A 23,254-nucleotide genomic window follows, 5' to 3' on the forward strand; every position below is an offset into this window, starting at 1 on the left:
TCTCCTTACTTTTCTCCTTCACTTCTGGCATCAGATATCTCCTTTTTAGAGTTAACTTTCTCATTAGGGAAAGTACATCTGCCAGGAGCTTGCTGCAATACTTCACTGCCCTCCAGTGTTTTTGATGAGATACTGGATGCCTTTCTGATTTCAGATCCTCCCACCACCACCCTGTGCCCCCTTCCACTTACTCTGAGAAGTTACAGGAATTTCTCTTTATCTATAGGTTTTGAAATTTCATTACTCTGTGCCTTGACATGGGCCTTTTTTCCATTTATTAAGCTGGGAACCTAGTGGATTCTTTCAATATGGTCACTCCTGTTCCTCAGTTTTGGGGAAATTTCTTGCATTCTTCTCTTTGAAAATTTCCTTGCTCCCATTTTCTCATTGTGACATTCCCATCATTTGGATCTTGACTAAGCCTCTAATTAATATATCCTCCCTTGTCTTTGGTTCTAACTTCTGGAAGGTCTCTTCAGCTTTACCTTCCAATCTCTAAGAGTGCAGAGGGTGGCCAACGGTCCTTTCTGTTTGTTGCTTTTTTCACAGATAACTTCTCACGGTTCTTCCTTTCACAAAGAGATAGAAAGGAAATAACTGAAAGATATAAGCCAATAGCATGATAAGACATGAAGTGCAACTGTTGTGCATTCATTCATGTCTATGATTATCTAACATAGTAGGTCCACTTGCCAGGCACTGGAAATGGTATCATTTCTTCCAGGTGCTCAATGTGACAACAACACTTTCTTCTGTTGATGACAATGTATATATTTTTAGGGTTTTCTGAAATTTATGTTGCTGGGAATCAATGGCTCTGATCAAACAGTCCTCTAGAATACATATAAACCTTTTTCCAATTCAACAGGTCCATGAGGAACCTCACAATTCTGAAGGAAACATGAAAGGCTGGGAAAGCACTTCAGATGATTTCAGTGAGATAGATACAGAGAATATCTCAATGGTCCCCACGTAGAGAGCCTGCGGGCCAGGAATGACCTGTTGTCTCTTAGCTCTACACCTGACCTTCTTCACCCTGTGCTGGCATTTTGGGGCTTGGAGTCTGCAAACCCCACTTTTCCCTGGATTCCCTTGCCAGCTAGCTTCCTGTTGCATTCTGCCAATATTAGGTACTGGAAGGAGTTCAGAAAGCAAGAAGGAGAAGGATAGAAGCTGTCTTTCTTCCTCTTTTTCCCCATCTGCTTCTAGCAGTGTCTCTGTGAGTTTCCTCAGTGACCCCAGTTGCAGCCACGCAGCCTCCCTTGCGGCCCCAGCACCAGCAAGGTGGCCCTTCTCTGGTCTGGTGTCATCCTCTCATGGTCCTGCTGTTCTGGTTGGGCAGCAGTCCTGGGAGGGCAGCGGTGAGGATGCTCCTGGGCTCTGGAACACACTTCTAACCATCCTTCTCCCATGTCTGTGTGGTAGCTGCCTCGCACAGGTACTACCTTCTGGATTACTCCACCCTCCCCTTTTTTATTCTCTCAGTCCTTCCCACAGTGTTGCAACAAGTTCTCTGTATTACGTCTCCTCTGTGTAAAACACCTAGTATGGTTACTCTTTTTCTTGATTGGCCCCTGATGGACAGAGCCTCTCTAGGGGATTAAAAAAAGGGTTTTAAGCCTCTGTAAGTCCTCATTACCAGAACGAGCTAAGGGCACAATGCCTCATCCATGGTTATGATCGCAAAAGTACAGTCTGACTTTAACTGTTTTGACAAAGTCAGCCATGTCTAGAAGAGGGCGAAGCGACCCTCTGCATACTCCAAGTGAAAGAGGATATCCATCAGTTTCCAAACTAAGTAGCCAAATGTGTGAAAGACCGTTCTCCATAGAGCCTGACTGACTCCAAAATGGCTGGCATCCTGCTGAGATGACCAAGGAACAAAACCCAAAACATCTTCTATGAGGAGATGAAACTGGGTTGGGAGAAGGTGGCTCTGGTCTTCAATTTGTGAGAACGCAGCCACACAGGTGCTAATTCACTAGCTTCGATGCACTTGAAAATGGGTCATGGAAATGGCAAGAAAACGTATACAGAAGATATTTTTACAAATTAATTTGTAGAGTATATCATAAAGCCATGATACAATAATGTTTTTAAAAATGTACTTCTTGGGGTGCCTGGGTGGCTCAGTCGGTTGAGTGTCCGACTTCGGCTCAGGTCACGATCTCACGGCTCCTGAGTTCGAGCCCCGTATCGGGCTCTGTGCTGACAGTTCGGAGCCTGGAGCCTGCTTCGGATTCTGTGTCTCCCTCTCTCTCTCTGCCCCTCCCCTGCTCTCTCTCTCTCTCTCAGAAATAAATGAGCATTAAAAAATAATTTAAAAAATGTATTGCTTGGACTATTCCTGTCTTCTGTTCTATTTGGTGGCACACTTCCAGATGGCTCCATACTCTATGGCACAGCGAAGGGAGAAAGTGGCTGGCTGGGACACACAAAACAGAGCAGAGGAGGACAGGGCTTTGCGGAAGCTGGCTGAGAGGGTAGGAGGAGGCTGAGAGGGACGCCTCTGGAGGGTATGCTCTTGACTGAGGTGATGAATAGAGATGAGCAGTGGGGAGAAAAAGACTGGAAGTCTGAAAACTTCCCTGAAAGAAAACAGGAAAGGAGAAAAAAGAAAGGGCTAGAAAGAGATGAGAGAGGACAGTGTAGGGCGCACAAGGAGAACCCAGCACCGAGAGCCGGAGATGCGCTTTTAAGCCCAACGGATTAAGGCGCCACTGATTGTCACAGTGCAGAGCCCATCAAGGTGAGCCCCTTGGGGAATGCCCAGGCTACAGGGCTGTGAGCTCAGAGAGACCTACTTAGAATGACACTGGATCCTTGAACAATGAGGGGTTGGAGGAGCCCTCTGACTCCCCCAAAACTTAACTACTAATCGATTGCTGCTGACCAGAAGCCTCACTGACAACATAGTCCGTTAACCCATGTTCTGTATGTCGTATGCACTCTATACTGTATTCTTACAGTGAAGTAAAGCTACGGGGAAGAAAACGTTATTTAAAAAATCACAAGGAAGTGGGGGGGGGGGTGGCTCAGCTGGTTAAGGGTCTAACTCTTGAATTCGGCTCAGGTCATGATCTCACGGATCATGAGATGGAGCCCTGAGTAGGGCTCTGCGTTGATAGTGTGGAGCCTGCTTGGAATTCTCTTTCTCCTTCTCTCTCTGCCCCTCCCCAGCTCACACACTCTCTCTGTCTCTCAAAATAAATAAACTTAAATAAAATCCTAAGGAAGAGAAAAATACGTTTACTATACTGTACTACATCTATTGAAAAAAAAAATCTACACATGAGTGGACCTCCATAGTTCAAATCCATGCTACTCAAGGGTCAAGTGTGTTTATGGCATCCTCCTGGTGGAAATCAGGAACCTGAGCCTGACTTGGAACATTAGCAAGGAGAAGAGATATTATCGCCTGTGGGAGTTACTACCCTCGGAATAAACCCATCCGCCCAGGGAGGAAAGTTTGAATACAGAGCCTTGAATCTGTGGGCAAAAATTCTCCAAAGGCTTCTCCCTACCTTTCATTGCCTAAAACCAGGCAGTGTTGTTGGCATTCGGCAATGCCAGAGACCCCTGATCTGGCTTCTTTGAAATGAGCAGTGTAGATAAACAAGGTTGTGTGATGCTGGGACAGAAAAACTCAGATAGTAAAACTTCTGTGCTCATTCTGAGGATTACTATTGGTATAATCGGTGATCATTTTATCCCCTTTCCCCCCCACCCCCCAAAAAATATATGCCTTTAAATACCTAGATCTTCTAATTTGCCACAGGCCAGAGAAACTCCTTCTAGATGGCTCTCCTTTCCGTCTCCCTTCACATATGAAAATGTATCGCAATTATGGTCTCCACTTTGCAAAGTGCTTAGAAATATTTATTTAGTACTGAAGGGCTAAAAGGGCTCTTGTTCTGAAAAATTTGCCTGAGGTCTAGAATTTTCGCCACTGGCAATAAAGGTGCTTTGCGGGGAGGGGGAGAATGAAGCAGGAATATTTAAAGTCTAGCACATCTGGGTATTAAATTGACTGAAGCCAGCACATGCCACCAAAAATACGAGACACGGCGAAGAAATACTCACAGAATGAGGAACACCACAGAAGTAGGTCCAGCTCACATTAAAAAACAGGACGAAGGAACGAGAAGCAGAGTTGAAAAGACAGGCAGAAGAGAGGTGAGTCTGGATCACAATGAGGACAACCATTGTTTGGCAACACTGGAAGTCTAACTTTGCTAAGGCGTGGTTAGTATGAATTAAACAGACTCAGTGTCACAGTTAAGGGGTGCCTGCTGCCTGACCAAAGGGAGGAAGCATGTCCCCTGACTCTTAGGGCCTCCATTGCCTCTAAACAAATCGGAAGTCAGAGCAGCAAGGCGGGTCAAAAGCATCCCTGTAGACATGCTAAAAAAGTCGTGTTACTGATATTATATTATATTATATTATATTATATTATATTATATTATATTATATCATGTTACTGAAGTTACATGAAAAGTGTAACGCCAGAGGGCTGATAACAAGAATAGAGAAGTCTCTGTAAATCAAACGTTCCAGGCGTAAAACTTTCCTTCCAGGTTTCAAAAAACAAACTGCCAATATTTTGGACATAGGAATAGATCAGTGATCAGATAACTGTGCTTTACTAATATTAACAGGAGTGACGGAAGTTAAGATTCAGCAACAACAATGCTTAATTCATCTACGTTTTATTTGTGACATGTTCTCTAGTTTTTGAAGGCATTTTTGTTCCTTTTTCTATTCTGCTTAGGCAAATCTGTATAGATATAATGAAGATTCTGTTACCACATCACATGAAAAATGGTCGTACGGAACAGTATTGTTCATTACTTTATAAAGGTGCCAAGGAATTTCAGAAATTACACGACTTTACTTTTGCCATAACTTCATGAAATCAAATTTTACTCGTGTTTTAAATAAGAAAAGTTTATTGTGGTTAAATGCACATACCATGAAGCTCGCCACACGAGCCATCTTTAAGCGTGCGGTTCGGTGGCACTAACTGCATTCATCGTGGTGCGAGGCCACCATATTCATTCACTCTTAAAAGTGACCCTTCTCGGGTTTCTTTTCATTTCTCTGTATACTTACAGGGAAGAAGCCATGCCAGACAAATGCCAACGCAACCATGGAAACTCTTAGATCCATATCTACAAGAAACTTTAAAAATATATAACACTTTTCGGAAATCCAAAAGTCATTTTGAAAGGGACTATTGCTTCGAGGGCCAAAGTCCCTGAGGAGCAGGAACGGGCGTGTGAAAGAACACACAGAGGCTGTTCTGGAGACATATAAGGCCGATCCAGGCGCAGGCCTGATGTGCAGGGATGAGCAGAGGCCCGAGGTGCCTGCCATGGGAGGACACCTGTGTCACGGACCACTGAGACTCAAGTCCAATACCAAGATCGTTCTGCTGCTAATCCGGAGAAATTGATCTCACTGTTCACACTCACGGGCAGAGAGAACTCATCAGTGATTGAAAATGAGCCCCAAATCAATTTTTCTTAGGAATTTAACGCTCATTCAACGGCTGGAAATCGTCACGACTGCTTGGCTCTGAGACAGAAAGAAAAGGTGAGCCAAAAAAATAAACACGGGGTCCCTGGTGAGGTCTGCTGGAACAGCTGAAGGGATCTCTAAAGGCTTCATTAATGTAACAACATGTAGAGTCGAGTTCTTTCAAGCTTCGTATCTGGTTGATAGCACTGCTTCGCCAAAGGGCTTGGGAAGGGAGAATGACCTATTTTACTTTTTGAATACTACAAATTCCCTTAAGCTACCCTCCTACTTCCTTCAAACACGTGCGGTTCCAAGTGGGCATGCTGCCTTAGGATCAAGAGGAAGTCACAAGGGCAGATTCTCTGCACCTTAAGCTCTGCTTTGTCCTGACCTGTTTTGCACACGGCCACCGCTATGGAGCGTGCATTTATCGATGGTTACTGCTTCTCACAGCTAATATTCAAGTAAAACCGCCCCATTCTCTAAGCACACACCAAAAATTGGCCGGGGCTAGGGGGACCCCTAAATGGAGTGGACACTGGAAATCAGGAAGGTAATTTGAGTTCTTTGTCGAGAGAGAGAGAGAGAGAGAGAGAGAGAAAGAGCGAGTGCACACGTGCATGAGTGGGTAAGAGGGGCAGAGGGAAAGAGAGAGAGAATCCCAAGCAGAGTCTACACTCATTGCAGAGCCCTACGCAAGGCTCGACTCCATGACCCTGTGATCATGACCTGAGTCGAAACCAAGAGTCGGATGCTCAACCGATTCAGCCACCCAGGCGCCACGGTAATTTGATATTTGAATTTCTGTTTTGATAACACATGAAAAGGATGATCTGTGAATGACTGTGACTTAACAACCCTAAACCCAGCTACATGTTCACTTAGTCCTTTTTATGGGTATAATATTTAAGAGAGGAGAGGCATGAAAACCTGTACTAAAAACTTAAATCTTAGAAAGACTTATTTTTCAAAAAATTTTTTAAAAATGCCTACTAACTCACTCCTAAAACCATAACTGAAAATGGCCGAACTTGGGGCGCCTGGGTGGCTCAGTCAGTTGAGCGTCTGACTCTTGATTTCGGCTCGGGTCATGATCTCAGAGTTTGTGAGTTCGAGCCCCATGTCAGGCTCTGTGCTGACAGCGTGGGTCCTGCTTGGGATTCTCTCCCTCTATCTCTCTCTCTCTCTGTTCCTCAGCTTGCTTTCTCTCTCTCTTCCAATCTCAAAATAAGTAAACATTAAAAAAAAAAAAAAAAAAGAAAGAAAGAAAGAAAGAAAATGGCCAAACTTGAGAGAAAAATGTTAGGAATCTGTTCCTGGCAACAACTTTTTGAACACAAAACCCAGGAGTCACTCCCATAATCCCATCCCTTTATTTTCCAATTTGGATACAGACTAAAATCTGCTAAACTTTTCTCTGGATCTTCCATTAAAAATTTTCCCCTATCTTTCTTGTTTTGTTCTGATGAGAAAAATTACAGACGTTGGTTAACAACATTTACAGCCAAGATAGGCAACACGCGACAATGCAGGCCAAAGTCCCTGTTCAGGTAGGATATAATTCTGTCTCTTTTTTTTTTTTTTTTTTTTGGTAATGTTCATTTATTTTTGAGAGAGACAGTGTGCAAGTGGGGGAGGGGCAGAGAGAAAGAGGGAGACACAGAATCTGAAGCAGGCTCCAGGCTCTGAGCTGTCAGCAAGGAGCCCGACGTGGGGCTTGAACTCACGAACCGTGAGATCATGACCTGAGCTGAAGTCGGATGCTCAACAGACTGAGCCACTCAGATGCCCCAATTCTGCATCTTTTTTTTAAAAAAAAATATTAATTTATTTATTTTGAGGGAGAGAGAAAGAGAGAGACGGAGAGAGAGAGTCCCAATCAAGCTTCACAGCGGTCAGCACAGAGCCCAAAGTGGGGCTTGAACCCACGAGCCATGAGATCATGACCTGAGCCGAAAGTGAGAGTCGGACGCTTAACTGACTGAGCCACCCAGGCGCCCCTGATTCTGTGAGTATCTAACCTGGTGCTGGCCACCCTGCAGCGTCGGGTTCTGGCCTAGACCCCTGGCTGGTCTCTGTGTGTGTGTTGTAGGGTACAGCGGGGTTGGGGCAGGGTGCCTGATTCTTTTCAAAGGGGTGTGAAAATAGGATGACAGAATTGGATGAACCTCAAAGAGCATCCAGTCTCAGCCACTGATTTTACGTGTTCAAAGACGTGTGGGTGACTTCAGTCACAACCAGAATGCAACCCTTTGTTTAATTTTAAAAATTTTTAATTAAAAAAAAAAATTATTTATTTTTAAGAGACAGAGTGTGAACAGGGGAGGGGCAGAGAGAGAGAAGGAGACACAGAATCCGAAGCAGGTTCCAGGCTCCGAGCTGTCAGCACCAGAGCCCGACGCGGCGCTTGAACTCAGGGACCGTGAGACCATGACCCGAGCTGAAGTCGGACACGTAACCGACTGAGCCACCCAGGTGTCCCCAGAATCCAAATCTTCGTTTCCTCTCAATTTACAAATATAAAAGAAAATCAGTGTATGAATGAGGACACTTGGGTGTAATGGCAGACTCCTGAAGGGCTAGGTTGGATTGGCAAGACATGTGGAACAGGTGTTGGGGGCACTCTTCCCCACCTTGGGCAGTAGACAAAATGATAGAGGTAAAGTATACCTTGAGTATGCAAAACATACACGTCCCAGGGGGTCCTTCTAAGCCCGGCCAGCACTTGCTGGCCCCACAGGGCCAGCTGAAAGCACATGAGATCCTGGGCAAACAAACATTACCGGAAAACACGCACAAACACGCACGTCAGGAGTGGCACCCACCGAGGCCAGTGCGGTGTAATTATTACTCCCGTGACAACAGAAGCCGCTCTTGGAAATCACACCTTATCTTTCCAAACCACACCAAGCAAAAACAATAATCAAAAAGTGATTCTACTCTATGATCATTTCTGACCCCTTGATGATAGCCTCGCGGCAGATTACAGAAGCGTGGAGGCCTCTGAGGCCGTGGCGATTGCTCGGAGGCTGTCAGCTCCTATCAATCACCTTCCATTAAGTAAAGGTTTTCCAATTTTGCGCTTCTCTCAAAGGCTTCATTTTGCCTGGATTAAGCCGAAGCATCAACATTTCAACTCACTGCTCCTGTTCCCGCTTCCAGAATAAATGCTGTTAGCAGAAAAATGGGCTTTTCCACAGTCGGGACTCAAAATCAAAGCAGACAACAGCGATGCGGTCGCATACACAAGACATCTGACCGCAGACGCCTCAGGCGTGCATTAGACACGTTTCATGACTGACCACAGGGCTCCGGAGGGGCAGGAAGGGTTGAAGGGTGCCCGGCGAAGGAGGGGTCTGTGAGCCAAACACGTTAGCCCCTAAAATGAATCTGGGGGCGATCGCAATATATTCATGGAGTGCTGGGGTTTTCTCTTGGGTTTTAGAGGCAGGTGTCCTGTGAGTTTTGCGCTCTACGGTTTTACTGCTTGGCATCCGCCATCTCCGTGACGGAGAAAAGTCACTCCGTCTAACACGCAGCAGATGGGGAAAAGGAAGGGGAACAAGTTTTAAATCAACCGAGAAGAGCACGTTTAAGAAATAAGGGCGCCTTCAGCAGAGGGGCTCCTCTTGTTTCTGTCTGTAACGCTAACAGCTGGGTGGAGTTTTGCTGCGTTCGGACACCAGAACCAGAAGACGCGGGGCCACCGGGTGCACAAAAGCAATCAAGATGACACTCACGCGCGTTTCTCTGTGCCTATCGACAGACTTCGTCGTGAGGACTTTGAACGGCTACATAAACGGGACAAGAGCCAGAAACACAGTGGTGAGAACACGAAGTGACTGAACAGGGGAGAGAGAGAGATTGTGGTGTTATTCCCCAACAGGCCCAGGGGCTGACGGGACGGATGGGAACAAGGGGGCCCCGTGGAGTACGTTGGGACATGTTTTATTTGGCCCGCGTGGGAATTTTTTTAAATGCTAATTTACTGTCAACGTGGAAATATGGGGAGATTTCGCTTGAAGATCCAGGTTTCAGGCTTCTCCCAAGAAGAGAAGCAGACGGGTAATGTGGCACGGCATCCCCCGACTTGGCCACCATCTGCTCTTTACTCTCCCGTCGGCCACCGGAGGTCATCACGGCGGCCGGCTTCATTATGAGGGTTCCCGTCTGGCCTCCGAAAGCATCTGACGGGATGAAGGAAACTTTGGGCGGGAAAAAAAAAATCAGGAGCAAGCAGAGAAGAGGAAGCTGCTTGGGGGGTGAAAGGTGACGGATGTACCGAGACCCAGCACAGATCGGGGCGGGGGGGGGGGGGCAGGAAAGAGAAACTGAGTGTCAGGAGGTGATCACACAGACCTTGAGCTCCGGGTGAGCCCGGGTCTGAGACGCACAGCAGCTAGTTGACCATGAAGCTGTCCAAGAGAGCAGGTCAAGAAGCTTAAAGAAGTGTCAGGGGCAAAAGGGCAGAGGGCTGAGCCCAAAGTGTTGTCTTCGGGAGAGGCGGGAAGAGGACAAGCAACGCAAGCCTAAAGGGGGCCGGGTTTGCAGCCTGGGCCCCCCCTGAGCTGGCCCCGGCCTCACAACCATGCCTCTCTGGCAGGCACCCTTGGGCCCAGCTGGCCGGCCCCATTTCTTGCTTGGGAAACCGAGGGTTGTCTCGGGGCTTTGTGCCTCCTGCAAACCTACTGCCTGGGATGCTAACCCACCTCTGTTAGATTCCCACTCAGCTTTCCAGAACGAGGGGCCCCATGAGGCCGCTTCCACGGCGTCCTGCGAACACCCAGGAGTCTTCATCGTGGGGCCCCAAGCTTGCTGCCTCCCTCTCCGGCTGAGAGCTCCCCAAGGCGGGCCACCAGGCCTTGCCGGCTTCTCCTTCTCGGTGCCCGGCAAGTACGAGAAAAAAGGAAGGGAAGGGCTGAGCAGCTGGGGCGGCAGCGCGGACTTTGGGATGACGCCGTGCCACGGGAATCAAGGAAGAAGAGGGACTTCCGGTGGACAGAACCTTCTGGAATACCAGAAGTTATTCAAGAAGAGCGGGGGTGGGGGGAGAGTGGCACTGGATCTTAGCAACATGCCGTCGCTGAGAAGTCCGAGTGGGGGACTGGAAAATAATTTGACGATTACCTATCAACATGGCTCCCACCCTGGGCCTCGGTCAATCTGCTTGGGAAATAAGTAACGTTGTTATAATAAGTAATGGGCATGTTTTGTTTTGTTTTCTTTTTTCCTGGCTGTCCAGATCCAACCTCTGGTTCCATTTTGAGGGCACTCCTATCACACGGAGTTCAACACGGCCAGATTCCTCCCCTGTCTGTGGCCTCCCGTCCCTTCTCTAGGCTCAGACAACCTCCCAGTCGGGGCCTCCTCGAGATAAGACAGCCAGACCCAGTCTGTGATTCTGGTCCTGGAAGCATCCTAACCGAGACCCTACATGACAGGGAAAAGTCCTACATATGGAAAGAAGCTTGATGTAACACAGCATTACGTATATAGCAAAAATGAGGAAACAATCTAAAAGCCCCAAACAAGACCGTCCTAAGTAATAGAATGTTTGATAGAATGTTACCAATGCTACCAAAAGGAAAAAGGGCTTATAATAAAATGTTAGAAAGAAAGGTTAAAATAGAGTATTGCCATCACCCTTATAACAATGCTATGGGTAGAAAAAATGACTGAAGACGCTAAAATATTAAGACAGAAATACATTTTCCTTGAAATGTCAAATAATATTTAAATTACAGAAGTACTACAGGCACAGATCATCTCTGGCCACCCGGCTCCGAGCCTGGCCCGCTCACACCGCTCTGCGGGAACACTGTTGGCTACAGATGTTCTAGCAAACACCCCTCTACAGATCTGACACGCGTCTTCCCACCTTCCCTCTGCCCCTCCCTCCTTCCTTTCTTCCCTCCCTCACACGGGATCACAGAAGATGCATCCTGCTCACTTTGGGTTTTCACTTCACCAGACCCTGGGGACGTCTATCCCCCCTCACTCCTCAGACCTCTGCCCCCGCGTTGTGTCCTCTTAAACCCGGGAGCCCCTAAGCTGACTGTGATCCTTCTCCGCCGGGGCTCCCTGCAGTCCCTGGGTCCTTCTCCTCCACTCTATGGTGCCCGGGACAGGAAGGGCGTGAGCCCACCCACCTTTCTGCTTCAGTAACTGAGCCCAGCACCTGGCATATGGATGACAGTCACTGTTAACAGGGAAGAAGGAAAGAATACACAGAAGGAAATGCAGCTTGAGGACAAGGTGGCCTTTTTTTTTCCATTTCTAAGTTTATTTATTTATTTTGAGAGAGACAGCATGAACGGGGGAGGGGCAAAGAAAGAGGGAGACCAAGAAATCCCAAGCAGGCTCCGCGCTGTCTCCCTAGAGCCCGATGCGTGGTATGAACTCACGAAACTGTGAGATCCATGACCTGAGCAGAAACCAATGGAGCCACCCAGCTGCCCCCCCCAGGGGGCTTTGAAGGCTGACATCCCTTAGCGGAGGAGCTGGCATTTCTCCATGGGCACTGAGCGAAAGACGACACTGGGGAACAGACACGGACACACGTGTGTGTCAAGAAGACGGGAGCTCAAGAATGTAACTGGATTATCCCAAAGAAGGAGGATAAAAGGAAGAAGCAGGAGAAAGGCCAGAAGAGTATTCTTTTTTAATTTTTTTTTTCAACGTTTATTTATTTTGGGGACAGAGAGAGACAGAGCATGAATGGGGGAGGGGCAGAGAGAGAGGGAGACACAGAATCGGAAACAGGCTCCAGGCTCTGAGCCATCAGCCCAGAGCCCGACGCGGGGCTCGAACTCACGGACCGTGAGATCGTGACCTGGCTGAAGTCGGACGCTTAACCGACTGCGCCACCCAGGCGCCCCAGAAGAGTATTCTTGAGAAGCAGCGAGAGAAAGAAAAGCTCCATAATCAGATCTCTAATTATCTGTGTTTGCAGTAGGGTTTTAAAAACCATTCCTTGGGAGATTACATTGTCTCCGAGGTCGGTTAAATAAACCAGACAACTCAGAACTCGGTTTTCTACCTACGATGTGTTAGCTTCCGAAGAGCTAATGGAAGAAAAAGTACGTTCAAGCCACCCAAAGGGATGGCGGCACCTTCCGCGCCCCACTACGGGTGGCACCTACCGACTCATGCCCGGGAATGGCTTCCGCCACAAGATCACAAATTTCAGTTTATTTGAGAGAAAGCAGCTCTTTCTCATCCAGTGAGGACATAAAAACCTAGCTTCAGAACATCGCTGCCCAACTTACTCAGGCCAGCACTGTTCTCCTTAAAAGCCCTTCTGCACACCGGCTTCCTCTGAGTCTTAGTTCACGAAGGCGGCTCTCGGCCACCGCTCGAAACCCACGCTTTCGCGGCGCTGGCGTCTACTGAGGAGGCACTACAACCAGTCCCGACGCCGCCCAGCTGGCTCTCACTCCGTCTGCACAACAGCCATGCAGACTGGTCATTATTCCCCTTGTTTCATAAAGAAGGAAGCGGGGCCTCACAGAGGGCATGCCCTCTGAGTCACCCCGGGGCCTAAGCGGCCAAGCCCACGCTGTGACCCAGCTGTGGCTCCACACCCATGCTGTGGCTTCCCTAAGACCAGCCAGCAGGTTCCCAAACGCGGAAGGGTAACCCCCAAGGGGTCCGGGCTGAGACGGTGCTAACGCAGGGTCGGCCGGGCTGATTGCTCACCGCGTCGCCGAAATGCTGCTCAAATCACAATCGGTGTGCTTGCACAACATTACGTAATAGTCAATATGCTGAGAAGCAACCGAGCCCCTCAGCCCAAGTCATTCAGAACACTCAGTCTGGCCTCTCACAATTGGCTCTGTCCGTCAGACTCAGACGAGGCTCTATTTTGAATTCTAATGAGGACGAGGCACTCTGAATATTTAACCGCGATCACAAAGATCTTGCTTTCGTGGAGACGTCCTGATACAAGTAACAGATCGGAAAGTACGCGTAGGTACCGGTGGAAAACACCAGGCTGATTTGTGTTTGGAGGCGGGAAAAAGACAGTATTGCTTTCGACTGGACGCGATTTGGGGGGCGGGAGGAGGGGCAAGGGAAAGGGAGGAAGAGCCACACAAAGATCTCAGTAAAATTTTTACAGCCCGGGCTCCTGAGTGAAAGGTTCACAAAGAGGTGCTTGAATCCTTTGTTAACAAGCACACAGACAAATTCATCACCAGGCCCTTCTGTGTGGCCCCCTGGCAATTCGGTCTGGATGAAGAACTGGAAATTTCCTCACTGCGGAAGCATCTATGACTTATACATGTATCAGATTGGCAAGGAAGACACACTAAGGGTAGGGAAACAAAAGACCGTTTCACGGTTCACAACCTTCTGCACTCAAATGATGATGTGCTGGCCGCCACCCTCAGCTCGCTCGAGTCCCCAGAGTTAAACAAATGGAGTGCCATGTGAACAGTAACCCAGGGACACTTGAGGGACTCACTTAACTCCCTACCCCACAAACAGTTAAAACACACCCGCCTGAAGCTTCATGTGCATGTCTGCTTATGTGGAAACGATCAATCGAGCCTTGCACGTGGGAAGTGCAGGGGATCAACTCTTTGCTACATGTCCCAGGCACCTGGAACAAGCCCTCGCCCACCCCCCACCCCCCCGCCAAACCTTTCTTTCTTCCTTCCTTCCTCCCTCCCTCCCTCCCTCCTTCCTTCCTTCCTCCCTTCCTTCCTCCCTCCCCTCTTTCTTTTTTCTTTTCTTTTTTTCTTTCTCTCTCTCTTTCTTAGAGAGAGAGCGTGAGCAGGAGAAGGGCAGAGGGAGGGAGAGAGAAATCTCCTCGCTGAGCGTGGAGCCTGATGTGGGGCTCGATCCCATGACCCTTGGATCAGGACCTGAGCTGAAATCAAAGAGTTGGATGCTTAACCAAATGAGTCACCCAGGTGCCCCAAACCTTTCTTACAAAGATCCTAACATAACCTCCGTAGCATCTGGATATCCTCCTGTAAATGCTAGCTAAAGCTTACATAAAGGCAATATGGTTTACTTTTTTTGTACCCATCCCCTGGTTGATTCTCTCTGCTTCTGTGCTACCAAATATGTCCACTGGGTTTTGAATTTCAGGTTTTTATTTTATTTTTTTCCTAGGAGCTAGATTTTGGTCCCTTTTCAAATTTTCTGTTACTTTTTATAGTTTCCTATTTTCTGAAGATCCTTTCAAGCCTGTCATTTCTTTCTTTAAATATAATAAGCATAGTTAATTTTATCATCTGTGCCTGATAATTCTAATACTGAGAGTCAGTGCAGATTGATTTCTGTGGTCTGTTGCTGGTTCTGGCTCACGTTGTGTTGTTTCCATGTCTGCTAGGTTATCTTTGACTGCGTGCTGGTCACCGCCCTGAAAATTTGGTTTGGCTGATTCTTAGAGACCTGATAAATACACCCTCCTCCAGACAGGCGTTTCATTGTTTTCACCAGGCACCTGTCACTCTAGCACATGAATCTGCCCCAAACCAAATGCAGAGTATGGGGTTTCCGGCCCATCCTGAGTGTAGATGCCCATGATGTAATTCCTTTCTATGCCCACAACTTGTCAGAACTATGGTTTTGTCCTTGTCCTTCTCAGTCTTTTCAGTGCCAAGGGCACCTTACTTCTGGTTCACTTTTACCCTAAGGGTATATCTCTCTGGGGACCCACCCCTACTACACTCTTCAACTGGGGTGGGTCCAGGGCTGTAACTTCTACCCCACTTGCCTGCCCCTCTCAGGCTACAGAAGTCCCTGACTCCTGCCCACAAATGGGCTTTATCAGGAAAATAATCAAACTACTAGAAAGTACTAAGAGTTTAAGGACTGGAAGCAAAACAAAAGGACAGGTTAATATGGTGGTCCCTTAAAAAATTAAACACTGAATTACTATTTGATTCAGCAATGTGACTTCTGAGCAGGACTTGAATTGATGCTTGTACACCTGTCCATAGTGACCTCATTCACCACATTAGCCAAAAAAGTCCACGGACAGATAAACAGATAAACGCTAACAGGTAAAATGTGGTGTGTATACGTATGTATGTGTACAAATACACATATATACATATACACACACACGTCTACACAGACACACACACACACACACACACACACACACACACACACTGGAATATTATTCAGCCTAAAAAAGGAAGGAATTTGTGACACACACTAGAGCATAGAGGACTCCTGAAGACATTATGCTGAGTGAAATAAGCCAGACACAAAAGGACAAATACTGTATGAATTTACTCAAGTGAGATACCTGGTGGCATCCAATTCATAGAAAAAGAAAGTAGAATTGCAGCTGATGGGGGCCGGCTGGAGAAGAATGGGGAGCTAGTGTCGAACGGTGGCAGGGTCACAGTTGGGAAAGATGAAAAAGTTCTGGAGACAGACGTTGGAGACAGTTTCAGGACAACGTGAATGTACTCAAAGCCACGGAGCTGCACGCTTAAAAATGGTTACGAAGGCAAATTTTGTGTCATGTACCTTTTACCATGATATTTTAAGTTAGGTTAGTTTGGGCGAGGGCTGCTAGAGCCACTCGGTAAATTCCACAGGGTGTCGTAATTTCACAGGCTTCATATTGGTCAGTGGGAGACTCAGAAGTTAATTGCAGGGGTCATTAAACCAGTCTGGCCTCTCTAGAGCTTTGGAGGCCACGGGATAAACCTCGATCAACATGCAAAACTAGTGCTGATTGCCAACAAACAGAGATGTAACGATAGATTTCCCTGTAAAAAATGTAAATGCAATAATTTTCCTTTAAAGGTATCAGGCATTGGAAATACTATAAGGTTAGTTATTTGGGTGTGGATTGACAATACTTAGGACACTGCCTAGAAAAGATTAGGGGCAAAAAATTGATGGGATAAGGGAAAGAATTCTCTTTAGAGTAGTTCCACCGAAAGAATAAAGAAATGTCTATTTAACAATGCTGTATTACTGGACTTCTCCCTTCTGAGTCCCTACATATACGGTTGACCCAACACAGGTTTGAACTGTGCAAATTGACTTATGCGTGGATTTTTGTCAAAAATACAGTGCAGGACCGTAAATGTGCTTTCTCATCCTTATGAGTTTAACATCTCTTCTCCGGCATACTTTATTGTAAGAAAGGAGCACAAAATACATGTAAGGTACAAAATATGTGTTAACTGTTTATGGTATCAGGAAGGCTCCAGGTCAACAGCAGGCTATTAGTAGTTAAGTTTTGGGGGGAGTCAAACGTGATACGCAGGGGGCATCTGGGTAGCTCAGTCAGTTAAGCATCTGACTCCGGCTCAGGTCATGATCTCACCGTGTGCGAGATCGAGCCCTGTGTCAGGCTCTCTGCCGTCAGCACAGAGCCCGCTTCGGATCCTCAGTCCCCTGCTCTCTCTGCCCCTTCCCTGCTTGCGCTCTCTGACTCCTTCAAAAATAAACAGACTTAAAAAAAAAATGTATATGTAGATTTCTGCCTGCACAGGGGGGTCAACACCCCTGACCTCTGCACTGTTCAAGAGCCAACAGTAATTCTACTACAGATTATGTATAACTAAATATAAATGGCACGAGACAAATTTACAGTTAACTTGTTTTTAAAATACCAAGTTTTAGAAGCATGTATTTTAGTAATTGTGGGAGTTTCTAAATTTCTTCTGTTAAAAAGAGATACTTAGAGTTCAAGTCAGATGATTTGAAGCACATTTCTGGGTGTAAACACCAATACCAAGCAATCCCATAAAATAAGAAACCGGCAGCTAGAAGTAACATTCCTCGCTGTGACTTCATGAGTAACACGTGCCGAGGGCCACTGCGTCGCAAATACAAAAAGCTTACCCACACATCCATATACACGGTCATTCCAAACTAACAGCAACATGACTGCTTTGCACATAAAAGAGACTTCAAGAAAGCTGTCCCTGAATCGGGACGACTGTTCCTACTTTAGAAGCACAGAGATGAGAGCTAATCCTTGCTCACAGTTTACTATGTGCCAATACCGCACTAAGTGCTACAAATCTGTCTCTGTGTATGTATCTACATCTATATCATCTGTAACTAAACCCGTATCTTTATCTTTATATTAATTCATTTATTCCTTACAACAACCCTGTCGGGTGTTTACCATTAGCATTCCCATTTCAAAGACGGGAAAACCGAGGCAAAGGGGAGCTTGGGCTTCTCCAAGGTCGCATAGTCGGTGAGGGGTGCTGCTGGGAGGCAAGTCCAGGCTCTAGGGCCCCCACTCTTAACCACCCCACTGCAGGGCCTCTCCGCGTAAATATGGACAGTCAGGGAAGATGGCCAGCATTAGACACTTCACCTGTTCTACACGGTTTAATGTTGATAACCAGGTTACCCACTCTTTTACACGTGAGGGAAGTGAGGCTCAGCAAGACTAAGTTCCTACAGAGATCAAGGCAGTTGGAGTTGGAGGTGGGAGTAAGCCTGCATCTCCCTGTCTCCGAAGTTTCAGGATCTAGCACCGAATGAAGACCCCGTGGATTAAGGTCACATGAGAAGGTTGGTAAAGTGAAAAGCAAGGATGTGTTGCTTTTGCAGGATGCAGAGGCACAGGGTGTCTGCTATCTGGTGGATGAGAATTCCGGGGCTGGGGAATGCAGGCACGTGATCACAGGGGAGCAGGGAGGTCCCTCAGACTTCTACTTCCTGAGGTTCCAGAGGCCTTAGCTACCTCCTCAGTCACCCTGTTGTTCTAGACGTCTGTCGAACCAGCACACCAGGTAAAGAAGGTAATGCTTCTCAAGCTACACATCTCCGGTGACCTTCGCACAGAGGATCCTCGTTCTAAAACTGGGTACGGATCAGAGGGATCCATTGTATTTTTCACATCGAAAGGGCTAAGAGGCAAAGCGTGTGCTCCGATCACCAGTGTTCTGAGTGCTATTATACTTTTGTTTCCAATAAAGGTATTAGCTTTATAAACCTGGTGCACCTTTGTGGGAGGAAGCACCCAGTAACTGTCGCTTTGGTCAGTACCACTGTTCACTACCGTTTATCATCACTTACCTTTGGGCGAAGCACCATGCACAGGCAACACGGAATTCAAACCTCACAAAAATCGGCACTGGAGCTTCGGGTGAATGGTAAGTACCTATGTCCGAATTGCCTGCTGTCCTTGTCAAATAATGAACATCCGTTCCAGCCCTACTTAATCAGAATCTCTAGGGCAAGGCCAACGGGTCAGTGTTTCGAGAGCCACGCCAACTGATTTTTGTCTTGGCACGGATAGCCCCATTTTATGCACAAGGTATCAAGCAGTAAAGTGACTGCCAAAGAATAACATCACTGAATATAGGACGCGAACTCCACCAGACTTCAGAACCAGGGCTCTTAACCGCTCTGGAGTTCAAGCTTCAACCATGAAGCTTCCAAGTAGAAAAAAGGCACAAAGTAAGCAAGATCGCCTTCAACACCTGCGATCATCTACCAGCAGCGACCTGCCTACTGTCACACGATTTCCCAAACTGGTTTTCTCTGTAAGCATACAGAGACAGATCCTATTTTAAATTAAAAAAAAAAAAATTAACAGTGCATTATACTTCTCCTACGCTCGTAATCCTTCATTTTCACAAGATTTGGGGCTCTTTTAGCGATTTCAATGCTTCATCAAAAGGGACTGTCTGCAACAGAAGAGCAACCAAATCCCTGTGGTAACTAGAGAAACGCAGGCAACTGAGAGCTGAGTCAATGCACAAGTGATGGTGGGAGGCAGAACGGTAATAGAGATGCCTTACCGCAAGACGTTGACTTTCTGTCCACTATGTTCATACGCCTGGTCTCCGTGCGGAGTTTCCCGTCTGTGTTCTCCACCAGGTTGGCGAGGTCATCAATTATCTCTAGAGAGGAAGGCAGAGATGCATGGTTAAGACTCTAGAAACACCCAGGCTCACATCAAAGTATCACAGCGGAGGCCGGCCTAGTCCCTACTGATAATTCTCTCACGTGCAGTGAGGGGAAAGGTAAAGAGCTCATGTGTGTTCTTTGGAAACTGCAATCCTGATTTGTAAGAGGTGGTGGTGGTGGTGGTGCAGGGCTGTGGGAGTCGTAGCAAAGGGAAAAACCGATTGAATGCAAGTCTGGAACACAGAGGAGGAATGTCAGAAGTTCCGGGGAAGAAAAGCAGGACCCAGCAAAGTTATGCCCAGCCACACTGTCATGCCAGCTTTATGGCAGATGGACTACAGGAGATCACTTCTTGTTTCTTATGTTTGTATTCTAATTATTTTCTTGCATGCTTTCTTTGGTGGGAAGAGTAGGACAGGGTCCTTCTCGAGAAAACTGCTTGATGACGAAATCTGGCCAACCAAGGGGTGAAAAGAAATAAAGAACTCTAGGATAGAAGAAGCCAGAGACCATGACCTAAGAGATGGTGGAGACAGCTGGAGCCATCTAAATACTGCGTTGGGAATCAGCAGATACAGGGATTACGTTACAAAAAGGTAGATAAATGTTGTAAACAGCGACGATGTAATTATAACCGAAATCAGGAAGCAGTTGGGAGTCTGCGTGGTGGGAGAAAGGTGGAAAGAATTTGAAGGTGTTAATTTCCCCATCATGCACAGCGGAGTCCCATCAAGCTGCGGAAAAGCAAAACATAGACCTATGGCTTTTCAAAATCACCAAAGCTTCAGTGCTTTAGGTAATTTTTTTTTGTTAACCTTAGATCTTTTAGTAATTACCATCTCTTGTAAAGAATCCTCTACGTGAAGTTGAGTTTTTTTTACGCTAATTGTCTTCTTTTAAGATTGAATTATTAGAGGGGCGCCTGGGTGGCGCAGTCGGTTGAGCGTCCGACTTCAGCCAGGTCACGATCTCGCGGTCCGTGAGTTCGAGCCCCGCGTCAGGCTCTGCAGAGCCTGGAGCCTGTTTCCGATTCTGTGTCTCCCTCTCTCTCTGCCCCTCCCCCGTTCATGCTCTGTCTCTCTCTGTCCCAAAAATAAATAAACGTTGAAAAAAAAATTAAAAAAAGATTGAATTATTAGAGTTGACTATGGTAATCTCCTTAAAGTGAAATTAAGCACTTAGTAACACTTAAAATAGGACATATAGCATAATCCTAATGATGCAAAATTACTTCTAGCCGCCCTTTCATATGGACAAACCTACAAGGATATATCTGGATGATGGGAAGGATGATTATTTCTAGGTGGTGGGATCCTGGGTGAGCTTCCTTGTGTTTTCTGTATTGTTTGAATTTCCTCTAATGAGTACATAGTACTTTTTTCTTTTTTTTAATTTTTTTTTTACATTTATTTTTGAGAGACAGAGCATGAGTAGGGGAGGGGCAGAGAGAGAGGGAGACACAGAGTCTGAAGCAGGCTCCAGGCTCTGAGCTGTCAGCACAGAGCCCAACGCGGGGCTTGAACCCACAAACCGTGAGATCATGACCTGAGCCGAAGTCAGAGGCTTAACCAACTGAGCCACCCAGGCCCCCCACATAGTACTTTTTCAATTTTGGTTCCCTTTCCTCCCTCCTTCCCTCCCTTCCTCTTTTTTTTTTTTTCTTTCTTTTCAGTGAGTGCTTTAGAGATCCATTGTCCAATATGAGTCACTGCTTCTGTTAAAGAATTAAATAAAACAAGGTAATCAAAGAAAGTTTTCAGAATGATGCTGGAGCTGTGTTTTAATTTTTGTTTGTTTACTTATCCATTTTGAGAGAGAGAGAGAGACAGAGACAGAGAGAAGAGAGCCAGCGTGGGCAGGGGAGGGGCAGAGAAAGAAGGAGAGAGAGAAACTCAAGGAGGCTCCACAGGGTCAGCACATCGTTCAACACAGGGCTTGATCTTGTGAACTGGGAGATTATGACCAGAGTCGAAATCAAGGGTGGGTCGCTCAACTGAGTGAGCCACCCAGGTGCCCCTGGAGCTGAGTTTTAAAGGCCGTGGGCGTAAAGAAGCAGGAAGACAGCACTGCTCGCGGGAAGAAACAGCATGCGGAAGGCACGGAAGAGGCGGCCGCTCCTCCTGGGCTCCTGCAGCCCTTGGGACAACCTCCATTTCCTTGCAGACCCGTGTGTTTCGTATTCTAATTTCTTGCTTGCCTGCCTTTCTTTGGTGGGAAGAATAGGACAGAGAGGCTCACTTTCCTTCATTGCTCTACCTGTGATGCCCAGTGGAATGTCTAGTACACAGCCAGATAAAATAAACACAAAGCGATGGAGGCAATGAATGGACGGAGTCTAAAAGAGAGACAGAATTTCAAAGTGCTTTTCTGTTTCTTAGGCCAGCAGATCTAGGCCAAAACTGTCAAATGGTATCTGTATACGGGCTGCCCGGAAAACTTTTCGCTACCATTTAACAGTGCATTTGAGGGTTTTTTTGTTCATTTTGTTTTTAAGTTTATTTATTTATTTGGGACGGGGGAAGGGGCAAAGACAGAGGGAGAGAGAGAATCCCAAGCAGGCTCTGCACTGTCCTTATACACTGTGTGCACAGTGCAGAGCCTGACGTGGGGCTCCGACTCAGGAACTGTGAGATCATGACCTGAGCCGAAACCAAGAGCTGGACACTCAACCAACCGAGCCACCCAGGCGCCCCAACAGTGCGCTCGGGACTCTCCAGTCAGTGACAGTCTTCCCGTTTTCCTCCTGTACTGTACAGGAGAGTCACAGCAAAGCAGCCGTTGTGACTGGCTTTGTGTAGGACTCACATGTGCCACATTTGTTTGTGGCATTTCGGTTATGACCTTTTTCTTAGTTTTTGTCTGAAAACTTCATGTGTAACCACTGGTGTATGATACTATTAGGAAACACCAATCTGATAATCATTTGGGGTTTGCTGAGGCATTTATGAGTCTTCCTTGTAGACCTGACGAGCAGATCTCAAGCAACAGCTTGCATAAGTGTCATCCGAAAGGTTTCTTCCTTTGTGAGCATCAAATCCTCAGTTCATGATTCTTACTTTCATCCTTCAGTATTTGCTCTGGGAGCTATTGTTTGATATTAAGTAATTTTTTCTGCATTGACAGAGTTCTTCCCCTCTCCAAGCTCTGCGAAGTGTCTTCTTCCTCTTCAATGCCCGCAGTCCCACCCTTCTGTATATTTTTACGCTGTAACACTACCATGGTTTTTTTTTTTGTACCTTTCAGTTTCCTCAGTATGTAAATTAAAAACCTGAAAATCTCTGCTGTATATAGCTCCCCAAAATTCTTGACCCAGGCAGCCAAGTGCCTACTGTTTATCTGTACCTGGAAATTCCTACAAATTGCTGAGTCTCAGGGTCTCTGAACTAAACTGTTCATCTTCCCCTACGCCTGACCCCCCCTCCGACATTCCCTGTCCCCATCCATGGCACCAACGTTCGCCTGCTGGCCCACGCTAGAAATCTTCAGTCACTCGGCCTCCCCCTCCCCTGGTCATGCCACTTGAAGCCACTCGACTTGACCCTGCCTCCCGGGGTTCTCTCAATCTCATGCTTTCTCTTCAACTCTGCTACTAATATCTCACAAAGTTGTGCCAGTGTTTCTCGAACAATGTCCAAACTTATCTTCCTGTTTCCAGTTCTGCATTTTCTCATTCCACCCTCCACACTATAGCCAGGGACGCATTCTGATTTTTTTCATATTTTAACTAGTTAAAACTCAAATTTAAAGCCACTTGTGGGTGGTGACTACTATATCAAACAACATATCTCTAAAGCAATCACAAAAAAAAAAAAAAAGAAAGAAAGCCATACATCAATATATAGAGATTTAAACAAAAAAAAAAAAAAAACAGAGGGAG

The 23,254-nt window shown here is 46.6% G+C and overlaps 1 protein-coding gene across 1 annotated transcript in view; it reads right to left on the reverse strand.

The window, feature by feature from the left end:
* Positions 1-23,254, reverse strand: part of STX8 (syntaxin 8) — a 255,685-nt gene that overhangs the window by 81,433 nt on the left and 150,998 nt on the right. Inside the window, exon 7 of the mRNA XM_047831709.1 lies at positions 19,269-19,370. Coding sequence (XP_047687665.1) covers positions 19,269-19,370 — 102 coding nt within the window. The remainder of the gene's footprint in view (positions 1-19,268; positions 19,371-23,254) is intronic.

The sequence above is a fragment of the Prionailurus viverrinus genome, chromosome E1, assembly GCF_022837055.1.
Source record: "Prionailurus viverrinus isolate Anna chromosome E1, UM_Priviv_1.0, whole genome shotgun sequence".
In the NCBI taxonomy this organism is placed as follows: domain Eukaryota; kingdom Metazoa; phylum Chordata; class Mammalia; order Carnivora; family Felidae; genus Prionailurus; species Prionailurus viverrinus.